A 12,343-nucleotide genomic window follows, 5' to 3' on the forward strand; every position below is an offset into this window, starting at 1 on the left:
GCTTTCCTCTACATGAATGACAGACTCACTGAGAGAGAAATACAGCAAACAATTCCTTTCACAATAGCATCCAAAAAACTGAAATACTTAGGAATCAACCTAATGAAAGAAATCAAAGACTTGTTCTCTGAAAATTATAGCACTCTGAAAAGAGAGATTGAAGATGATATCAGAAAATGGACAGACATCCCCTACTCCTGGGTAGGAAGGATTAATATAGTGAAAATTGCCATACTTCCAAAGCTACTGTAAAGATTCAGTGCAATTAAAATTAAGATCCCAGCAGCATACTTCACGGACCTTGAGATAACAATCCAAAAATTCATTTAGAGCAAGAAGAGACCCAGAATAGCAAAAGCAATTCTAGGTAACAGAGACATGGCAGGGGATATCACAATCCCCAACCTGCAACTATACTACAAAGCTGGTGTGATAAAAACAGCATGGTACTGGCAAAGAAACAGACCTGAGGACCAGTGGAACAGATTAGAAGATGCAGAAACAATTCCAGACATACTCGGCCATCGTATCTTCAATAAAGGAGCCAAACACCCTCACTGGAGGAAAGATAGCCTCTTTAATAAATGGTGCTGAAAAAATTGGGCTTCAACTTGCCAAAGATTAAAACTAGACCTATGTCTCTCACCATGCACTAAACTAAAATCAAAATGGATTAAAGATCTAAATATTAAAATAGAAACACTGAATCAGTTGGAACAGAGGTTAGGTAGAACCCTTGAAGACATCGGTGTAGGAAAAGATTTTATGAACAAAACCTCAGTTGCCTGTGATCTAGCACAAAGTATCAACAAGTAGGATCTCTTCTTACTTAAAAGCTTCTGCACAGCAAGAGAAACCACCAGCAAAGGAAGAGACAACGCACAATGTGGGAAAAAATCTTCACCTGATTTTCCTCAGAAAAAAGTCAACTATCTCGAATCTGTAAAGAACTTAAAAAGATCAGACCTCCCAAATTTAAAGACCCAATCCAAAAATGGGCATCTGAAATGAACAGACATTTCTCAGACAAAGAAGTAGAAATAGCAAATAAATACATGAAAAAATGTTCAACATCACTTGTCATTTGAGAGATGGAAATGAAAAGAACTCTGAGATTCCACCTCACAGCAGAAAGAATGTGTGCTATCATGAAATCAACCAATAACAAATTCTGACAGGGCTGTGGGGAAAGAGGAACCCTGCTTCACTGCTGGTGTGAGTGTAGACTGGTGCAAGCACTGTGGAAATCAGTATGGAGATAACTCAAAGAACTAGGACTGGAAGTCTCATTTGATGCCACTATTCCTCTGCTGGGGTTCTTCCCCAAATAATTAAAAGAATCACACCACAGTGATATATGTGCACCCATGTTCATAGCAGCACAGTTTGTGATAGAAAAAATTTGGAAACAGCCCAAATGCCCATCAACTGGAGACTAAAGAAAATGTGGGGGTTTTTTTTATAAAATTGAGTACTACTCAGCCATAAAAAATGAGAAATTAGAGACATTTATAGCTAAATGGATGAACATTGAGGCAATACTCTTAAGTGAAATAAATAGGACACACATGTATAAATACCAAATAGTTTCTCTGGTGTGAGAAACTGAAAGTGTAAATAAGGACTAAATTGTATAATAGGTAATGTGGAATAGGAAGAAAAAGAGCAAAGGGGAAGGAAGTAGGAGGGGTAGGGGAAAGGAAAGAAGGGTATGGAATTAATATGAGAAAATAGAAACAATAGCAACAAAATCTTGTAAATAGGGAGGAATGGAGAGGCTGAAGGGAGGGCTGGGCAAGGGTGAAAAATAAGAACCAAGAGAGATTATGTAAAGGTGCAAATTTCCAATGATGAATGTCATTATATTGTATACCTAACATGTACCAATGATTAGAATGAATAATTGATAATGCAAAATAGGAAGAAAATGTCCAATGGTGTAGGGGTAGTGGGAGGGGCATGGGAAAAGGAAAAAAGGGAAAGGAAAAATGATGAGAAATGAAAAAAATGGAAAAAAAGTCTTTGTAAATAGGGAAGGGTGGAGCGGGTGAAGGAATGGCCAGGAATGGGGAAAAAAATAAGCACCAAGATGCCTCATGTAAAGGTACAAGTTCCCAATGAAAGATGTAATTGTGTTGTATACCTAAAATGTACCAATAAAAGAATTTTCAAAAGATTGAAAGCTTTCACTCTACAATCAGGAACAATACAAGGATGTCTGCTGTCATCACTCCTATTCAACATGGTTTTGAAAACATTAGCTAGAGCAATTAGACAAGTGAAAAAAATAAAAGCAATAAGGATATGAAAGGAAGAATTTGAGTTTTCATTATTGATAGCTGACAGGACACTACATAGCAGGCCCCAGAAACTCTACCAAAAACCTTGTGCATTTAATAACCAAATTCAGTCACATAGCTGGACACAAAGTAAACACTCAAAAATCAATAACATTTCTGTACACAAATAATATACTCACTGAGAAAGAAATTATAGAACTAACACCCCTCATAACAGCATAAAAAGAAATACTTAGGAATCAATGTAACAAAGAAAGAAATGACCTTTACTTTAACAACTACAGTACTCTGAAAAAGGAAATCAAAGAGGATATCAGAAAATGGAATATATCCCTTGCTCTTGGGTAGAAAGAACCAATATACTGAAAATGGTCATACTCCCAAAACTGTTAAACAGATTTAATACAATGCCAATCAAAATACCTTACAGAATTAGAGAACACATTCCCAAATTTTGTTTGGAATCAAAAGAGACCTAGAATAGCAAAAACAATTCTGAGCAATAAGGACAAGGCAGGTGGATCAAAAAACTGCCTGGCAAAAAACTGACCTGGCGATCAATTAAACAAGACTAAAAGATGCAGAAACAACTCCAAACACAGACAGCCACCTTTTCTTTCACAAGGGTGCCAAACTCCTTTACTGGAAGAAAGCCTCTTTAATAAACAGTGCTACAAAAATTGACTTTCCACATCTCAAAAACTAAAACTAGACTCATGTCTCTCACCATGCACTAAACTAAAATTGAAATAGATCAACGATTTACATATTAAAACAAAAACACTAAATCTGCTGGAAGAGTGAATAGGTAGAGCTCTTGAAGATATTAGTTTAGGGAAAATCTATGAACAAAACCCTGATCACACAAGCAGTATTACAAAGAATCAACAAGTAATACCTCATCTTATTAAAAACCTTTTGCACAACAAAATAAATGACCAACAAAGTGAAGAGGCAATCCACAGAGTGAGAAAAATATTTGCCAGCTGTTTCTCACACAAAAGATGAATATCTACAATATAAAAAGAACTTAAAAATATCAGGTCCTCCCAAATTAAAAAAAAAGTCCAAAGATGGACATCTGAGATGCATAGACACTTCTCAGTTGAAGAAGATAGTAAATAAATATATGAAAAAGTGTTTAACATCACTGATCATTCAAAAGATACAAATTAAAACAGCCCTGAGGTTTCATCTCATTCCAGAAAGAATGGCTGTTCTCAAGATATCTACAAATAAATGCTGGCAGGCCTGTGAGGGAAAAAAAGAACCTTTCTCCACTGTTGGTGAGAATGTAAATTGGTGCAATCACTGTGGAAATCAGTGCAGGTATTCCTCAAAACTGAAAATAGAGGGCCGGTGATTTAGCTCACTGGTTCTGCCATCTGCCTTGAAAGCACAAGGTCCCAAGTTCAATACACAGTAACAAAAAACAAACAAACAAACAAAACAAAAACAAAAAACAAAAAATAACTAAAACTACAGGTTCTATTTGACCTAGTTATTCCCAAAAGAATTAAAAGCATCATACAACAGTGATATATGCACACCCATGTTTATAGCAGCAGAGTTGCTAACAGCTAAATCATGGAAACAGCCCAAATGTCTGTTAATTGAAAAGTGGATAAAGAAGATGTGGATTTTTTAAAAAAAAATATGAAAGAGTAGTGCACAGCCATTAAGGAGGATAAACTTGACACATTTATATGTAAATGGATGCACCTTGATACCATACTGTTAAGTGAAATTAATTGGACACGTGTAAATATGGCATTGTTTCTCTGGTGTGAAAAACTGAAAGTGTAAATATGAACTAAATGTAGGAAAAAATATTCAAATGGGAAGGGGAAAGGGAGGAAGGGAAGAGAAAATAAGGGTAAAATGGAATCAAAGCTTTTGTAAATAAGGAGGGGAAGAGGGCTTGAAGGTAGGGGAGGAAAATGAGAAAAAAAAAGAATGAAGATATATTGTGTACAGGTGCAAATTCCCCATGATAAATATGATCATTACATATACGTAAAATTTATCAATAAAGTAATTAATTTTAAAAATAAAATAAAACATTACTAATAGGCACATAAACTTCATATAATAAGTGTATTTTCCAAATTTACATATAGGAACAGAGCTTATAACTATGATTTTCCGGGGATGTATACAAGTGTACTTAGTTAGACAGGATCTGACACTGAGTCTAATCTCTAACCACCTACCATCAGAACTGAGGTAAGCAGAAGCACTTTTAGTGGAAATAGCCTCAAAATGCCTATACTTAATGTGAACACTTGACCAAATCCTTGGTTTTCAATAATGAAATGGCGAGATCTTGCAGCCTTACCACTGGATACATGCATGAAGGAAATGGAATTAATGCCTCAAGGAGATTCCTGCACCTCCATGGTCATGCAGCATCACACCACATCCCAGCCTCTACCTCTGGGAGGGTCCACAGAGCAGCACTGGTAACATTAAAACTCACTGAGTGTGAGTTATGGGCCACACTGCAGTTGCCATTTATGATCTGCTTTCAAAGAAAATCCCAAGTGGTTCATATTCACATTGAAGGTAAAGAAGTTCTGGTCTAGGATAGTATTCTTTAACCTCCTCTCTCTCTCTCTGTTGACATTTGTGCTACATTATACTTGTGATGAGCTGATCTGAACAGTGCAGAATGTTGAACAGTCTGCTTGACTTTAATCACGTAGCTACTATACACCTTACCAGTTGTAACAACCAAAATTTTCTTCAGATATTGCCAAGTGTTTCCTAAAGGTGCAATCACTCCTAATGGATGACCATCTCAATGGAACATGAAAAGAGGGAACATCTTGATGGATTTTTAATCAAAATTCAACACTTGTGTGAGCCTCATTCCTGCATGTATATAATAATTCCTTAATATAATTGGCTTCATACAAGAAATTCTGAAGAAATTCAGTAAAACAATCTTTATAAGTTTCTAACCACAGGGCTGAGGGTGTAATTCAGTGTAGACTGCTTGCCTGGCATGGTTGAGGCCCTGATTTTCATCTCCAGCACCAGAAAAAGAATTCTAACTTCAATCCGTGGTGCACTAAAACAACTAAATATATCTCTTATTATTACCAAATATTTAAGAAACAAAAGGGTAAATAACAATTTGTAACTTGTGCTTCAAGCCTAAGCCTCATGAGGGCTTTGTAAAAAAAAAAAAAAAAAAGCACCTTGAAACAAAATGTACTAACTTTCCAAGGTTTTGTAACACATGAACAAAGTTTTCCTCCTCGATAAAAAAGAAAGAGCAATTTTCTGAAATTATCAAGAGCCACATCTACTCTACAAGTCTGTGCTTCGGAGTTCCCAGAAAACTTGAAAATTCAGGAGCCTCAAACTTTGGAGAAAATTTTAACTAAAAATTGGGCAAAATTGCTAAAGAGGTTAGGCTTCTGGAAGACAGAAGGTTTCATGTAAAAAGAGTAATAAGTTCTGGATTCACCTGGTTTCTAACCTTACCTCTTGGGAACACAGAATGAGAAGAAACATTTTCCTTTCTTCTCAGACCAATGTCCCACAGGGAAAGCAGGTGCTTAGAGGCTGGAGCAAAAAGAGGAATTGTGTGTAATGAGAAGAGATAGGGAGCTATAAGATGCCCTGGTGTTGTTACTCTGAGGTACAATTGAGCTGGACAGGATGTGGTGGTAGCTTTTGGAGCCCTAAGCCTGGCTAGGGGACCCATGCTTCACTCTTTGTCTGCACAGAGCTTCAGTCTCCATCACCAACGACACAGGGAGGAAGCCTTAGTTCCTCAAAAAGACTTTCCTCTCAGAGACCCCATCCAGGTGTCTGTGGGACCCACTAGGAAAGATTCAGGGAGAACAAAAGGTGAGAATGTTAACATGAGGTCACCCAAGAACCAGTTCAACCAAACCCAGTTCCTGTGTTCATTGGGTTGACTAATTCATAAGTAATTTATTAATATGCTAAAATGAAAAATATCTGTTAGAATCAGGAATGCAGGAATAATTATTGACAATTTTTAAAAATTATGGCAATGGAAGTACACATTGTAAGTCTTTAGAGGGTACAGGAGGAATAAAATGGTACAAGAGAAGTTGGATCAAATTCAAATTTTGCAGGTAAGGGAGGAGAAAAGTTCAGTAAGTTGGAGAGTCAGCAGGATTTTAACTTTTTAAATATTGGGTATTTTTCAATGGGTTTTCTGCCATTAAAAAGATCCAGGCAATAAATTACTTCAAAATACTACTTTTAAAGTTCATGAGTGATAGTTTTGCAAACTTTTCTCAGGCTGAATAACTGTGTTTGTATAAAAAATTTTATTTGACAGATGAGAAAGAGTAAAACAGCAAAGTTTAATTTGCAATTATTTCCTTACTCCTGAGATTGAATATATGTGTAGGATTTTTAGACATTACCTTTCCCTATTTCAGACAGTCTGTGAAAGATATTTGCTCTTGTATAATGGATATGCAGTCTTTATTCTTTTTGATGCATTCTTTCAATGTGAAAATTGGACTTTTTCAACAATTCTGCCACTTGCCATTTAGGTTTTATTTTTTAAATAAATAGATGTATTTGGGGAGAATGTGTGAAAATTTACTAATATTTTGTGGTCAGATTTTTTAGTTGGTCATATTGTGTGCACCACCCCAACCACTTTTTAGATCATTTCAAATGCTCCCTATATCCTTAGTGGCAATAAATCTGTTGCACTCTCATCTTATTTTGCATGTGTATTTTTATTTTTGAAGAATTTTAATTGGCCATAATTGTACACATTAAAGGGTACAATGTGATCATTTGACACATATATACTATCCTGGAACATTTATGATTTCTTTGTATTGAGAGTATTAATCTCTTCTCCTAGTTCTTCATAAAATGCATGACTAATTTTTGTATACTATACAATTTTATCCTACTATGCTTTGAAACACTAGAAATTATTCCTCCTGTTTAACTGCACTTTGGAACCCATTATCCACCCTTGCTCTAACTCTCCTCTCTATTCCCATTCCCACTCTCTAGTGAACACTACATTACTCTCTACTTCTGTGAGATTAGCTATTTCAGCTTCCATGTCTGAGAGAAAACATGCAGTCCTGAATTTCTGTGCCTGAATTATTTTACTTAACTTAATGTCCTTCAGTTCTATCTGTGTTGCTTCGTGACAGAATTTCATTTTTTGTTTCATTTAATATGGATGCTTTTGATCCTCTATATTTAACCTGTGGTTTATTTACTCTGGCATTATTTTATTGATATACTCTTCATTTAAAAAATTTGTTTCCACATAAATGCATAGCTTTATGAAACTGCAAAAGTAAACTGCAGGTATATTCTTTTCTTAACTTAATCTTACATTATAATGGAAAAGGCAAAGCACAATTAAGTAAATGCACATGCAACATATCTTAATACAGGAAAATCAAAGAAACAGGATAGGTTGTCATGTCATGGGTGTGATTTCTCACAATACGGTGTGGGCAGGACTTTGCATGTTGAATGAGGAACAGAAAGGACCAATGTGTACCCATAGAATTTGTGAAAAAAGAAATAAAAATTCAAGGATAGTGAAAAGATACCACAAACAGAAGTGAGAACAGGGCTTTCTCTGTCTTCTAAACTCCAAACATAAATAAATGTTTAAAGAAGTGAGCATCTAATTATCTTGACTTAGGTATCATAATGTTTTCAGCATGTCTCAAAAACATGTTCATTTATCTTATGTCAATTAAAAATTAAAAAATAAAAAGACGTGCTCAAACAAATATTGAGTGAATACAGGAATAATAATCACATCTGAGACATGATGTGGATGCTATAGTGAAGAAGGAGGATCAAGAAAAGTTTATGCAATGCACAGGCTCTAGATCTGGATATGACTCCAGCACCTGCTGGTTACCAGTTCTCTCAACGACTTGGCTCCTTAGTTGAACTCCTCATTTATGTTGCTTTTTTGCATTAGCAGTAATTTGCCTCCTTCTGAAAATATATTTGCCTTTCATTTAGTGGATTCTAACCTTTTGAATGTGTCCCTGAATAAGAAAAATCTTTTACACTGTGATTCAACATGCATGCACACAAAAATACATGTGCACCCCTAACACACAATTTTATAATCCTATTACTGTGTATGATGAGTTCTAGTATTTTCTTTTGGGTTTTATTTATTGTCTTCTATTGAATTCATAACAAATAACATTCTATCTTCCTAATGGGTCCAGATCATGGAATATGGAATATATCCTCCATGTCTATGTTGTCATGTCCTTGCTTCTTTGCTTTCACTTATTATCAAACATTTCTGTAACTATACATTTTCTTTTAAGTTGATACAACATGTGTTTGTCTAGCCCCCCTTCCTAACTAATCTAGCTGGGAGTAGTGAAGAGTATAGAAATATCTACATGCATCATGATACAATTAGGGGCAAGAAATACATGGAATTAAGTAAAATCCACACATTTATTATCTCTAGGTGTCAGTTAAATGCATATAGGAAGTGTTGCTCATCTATGGAAATGGTAAATCCTTGAAGAAGGGCCTAAAGGGTCTCTTAAAATAGTAAGTAAAGGTTTTCAGATGGAGAAGAGGTAAAAATTCCAAATAGATCAGTAGTTGAAAATCCCAACAAAGAAAAATGAGTGAGTATTGAAGCTTATGTTGTGGTGAAGCTGAAAGTCAAGTTCAAATTAAAGAGATCAGTATAAGTGGAGGAAAGGTTCATGAGGGTATAGCCAGTCGGGTGGTTATAGAAATTCAAGCCTCATGTGTGAAGCCAAAGATTCTATAAATTCTCCTAACTAGGGACTGAGGGACTTGGAAGGAATAAGGACATTTGAGAGGTAGAAAGAAAAGTTTACCACTTCTCTCACTGGTAATAACTGTTCATTTCTTGACAAAAAGGAACCATGCTAAAGATCTGTGTGCATTGCCTGAGTCTGTGAATAATTTTATGAGGATGGGTATTGCTATTGCCAGTATATAAATGAGGACACTACTATTTAGCATAGTTCATTTGGGTCTTTAACTTCAAACAACTGATATATTTGGTAAGGCTAAGATTTAAAACCTGGTTTTCTAATTACATATGTTATGAATTTAATATTACTTATCAAAGACTTTAAAATTTCTTCTTTAAAATTTCTCTACTTCTGTTGTACTTTGAGTATCTTTTGTGAATTTTGAGTATTTTTTTTGTTCATGTTTATTTGTGGTTGTTCAATCTATAAGTCCTGTCACTGTATAAGCATCTCGTCTTGGTCAGATAGCTTGGATCTTTGGTGCTTCATTACTCATTCTTCTCAGGTGGGAGATAAAACCAGGGTTGGGATGCCTGCAAAGTCAAGGAAGGTCCCTCTTCATCACTATCTCTCAGGAGTCATTGAATGCATTATTTGTCATCTCTGTCAATTTTAGCCCTATCTCTGTTGATTGAGCAGATGTCTTATTTTATGTTTCTCTAAATAAAGGGCACAAAATGGTCACAAGATTATCAAGCACGAAGTTTACCTATCTGTAGGAATTTTGCCATCTGCCGTTGGAGTATTTTGTCGATATTTTTAGAGGAAACATAATCTGATGTTCACCTCCTTTGTATTGTTTCTTTTCTTAATCAATATGATTGGGACTTAGGAAAGCTTGGCAGTGACACTAATTTAGGAGGCTATACTTCTGTATGTGTATAACCTTTTGCCTGTGTGTGTGTGTGTATGTGTGTGTGTGAGTGTGTGTGTGATTGCATGCATGTGTGTGTGTTTCTGTGTTGTGAGGAGTAAACTGTCCTCAGAGCGGGGGTATCTAAGGTCATGTATTCCTCAGTGTGACTCAGAATTCAGATGCTTGCATGTTCATGAGCAAATGCAAATAAGGAAAGCTATGTTCAGTTTGAAGAGAAACTAAAGCAGGAGGAACAGCATGTGAATGAGGGGCTTTATATATATTGAAATTTCAGCAATAGCAATAAGACCTCATCCTTCCCCACTTTCCATGATATCCTCTCAGTCTGTTCTCTGTGAGTCATTCCCTTTTGGCATAAAAACTTCTTTTTAAACTTAAACATATGAAACAAGCACCTTTCTTAGGGTTCTTGCACTCTCTGAACCTTCTTCTGGGGACACATTATTCCCAATTTACTTTGGGGACTATACCTTGTCTAATTTGAGTTCTCTATTCAAATATCCCTTTGTCTGCTACTCTTGCCAGAAAAAAATAGCCTCCGTGATCCTATCCATGCTTTTCTTCTCAGCTTTTAATTCGTTATAGCACTTATCTTTCTAGTTTATTATATGCTTGTATTCTTTCCCCCCGGACAGATTTGAGGGTCTTTTATTTTTAAGTGCCTTATTACCATTTTCTGCATGGCCTAAGGCATAGTTAGCACCAAGTATATATTCCTTAATTGTGTGGAAAATGTGGTTATAACACTGTAGGAGAAGGGAAAAGGCTGAGGATGTATGTTCATAATTATATGGAGTATAGGAATCTAGTAAAAGGAACAATGTCCAAGATAAAATAAACAAGCAAATTCCTTGATTAAAATTTAAAATTGTGGGGCTGGAGATTTAGCTCAGTGGCACCACATCTGCCCTGCAAGCACAAGCACCTGAGTTCAAACCCCAGTACCAAAAACAATAAAAATAAAAAATAAAAATTGTGCCATTTCAACTGTATGAATGGTACCTGCCTATGTGAATGTTAGTCATTTTATTTTTCTCCTTTTTAGTAGTAATGTTCACCACATGGAGCCAAGAAATTACTCACAAATTATAGAATTTCTTCTTCTGGGATTTTCAGAGGCAACAGAACTGCAGCCCCTCGTATTTGGACTTTTCCTCTCCATGTACCTAATCACTGTAATTGGAAATCTGCTCATCATCCTGGCCATCATCTCAGACTCCCATCTGCACACACCCATGTACTTTTTCCTCTCCATCTTGTCCCTTGTAGACATCTGTTTCACCTCCACAAGCATCCCGAAAATGCTGGTGAACATTCAAATGCAGAGCAAAGCCATTAGCTACACAGGCTGCATCACTCAGATGTGCTTTTTATTGCTATTTGCAGGGTTAGATGACTTCCTTCTGGCTGTGATGGCCTATGATCGCTTCGTGGCCATTTGTCACCCCCTTAACTACACAGTCATTGTGAACACTCAGCTTTGTGTGTCGATGGTTCTGGTATCCAGTGTCATCAGTGCCCTTCATGCCTTGTTACAAGCCTTAATGGTGTTACGGCTGTCCTTTTGTACAGACTTGGAAATCCCACACTTTATCTGTGAACTTAATCAGGTGGTTCATCATGCCTGTTCTGACACCTTTCTTAATGATGTGGTGATATATTTTGCAGCTGTCTTATTGGCCATTGGTCCCCTTGCTGGCATCCTTTACTCTTACTCTAAGATAGTTTCCTCGATCCGTGCAATCTCTTCAGCTCATGGGAGGCATAAAGCATTTTCCACCTGTGCATCTCACCTCTCAGTTGTCTCTTTATTCTATTGTACTTGCATAGGTGTGTACCTTAGTTCTGCCACAGTGCACAACTCACACTCAACTGCAGCAGCCTCAGTGATGTACTTGGTAGTCACACCCATGCTGAACCCATTCATCTACAGTCTGAGGAATAAGGACATTAAGAGTGCTCTGAAAAGACTGCTTGGGAGTAAAAGTAGAAAAGAGCCAGTTGCACTAAGACTCAACAAGTGACCGTGATTGCAGGGTTCAACTTCTTGGAGTCAGGAATTGTGATTCTTTGGTCAGATTGTGGAAGTAGAACTGGCTCCTTCTTTGTATTTCCTGCAATTTCCATTTCTTTGATATCAACTTCTCTACCTATTTTAAGTAACTTACTTTTTCAGAAAAATAATTTGTCAATTAACTTCCTGGTGTATTCTATGGTGTTTTCATACCTTTAAATTATTTTTTTTCTTTTTAATTGACACCTTGCAAATGTACATAATTACGGGCACAATGTCACAATTCAACCTAGATAAAATAGGTAATGATTAAATAAAGATAATTAACTTTTCCAGCTCCTTATCATTT

At 36.2% G+C, this 12,343-nt stretch overlaps 1 protein-coding gene across 1 annotated transcript; it reads left to right on the top strand.

The window, feature by feature from the left end:
* Positions 1-11,041: 11,041 nt before the first annotated feature.
* LOC101724321 (olfactory receptor 7A17) lies at positions 11,042-12,004 on the top strand. The gene has a single exon (XM_004870712.1). It carries the CDS (start codon positions 11,042-11,044, stop codon positions 12,002-12,004), a length of 963 nt encoding a protein of 320 aa, XP_004870769.1.
* Positions 12,005-12,343: the final 339 nt, after the last annotated feature.

The sequence above is a fragment of the Heterocephalus glaber genome, unplaced genomic scaffold (assembly GCF_053883595.1).
Source record: "Heterocephalus glaber isolate CG9 unplaced genomic scaffold, H.glaber_assembly_v1.0 deba00001532, whole genome shotgun sequence".
In the NCBI taxonomy this organism is placed as follows: domain Eukaryota; kingdom Metazoa; phylum Chordata; class Mammalia; order Rodentia; family Bathyergidae; genus Heterocephalus; species Heterocephalus glaber.

Excerpts from the sequence above, each read along its gene's own strand:
- LOC101724321 (XM_004870712.1), top strand. The coding sequence starts at position 11,042 with ATGGAGCCAAGAAATTACTCACAAATTATAGAATTTCTTCTTCTGGGA.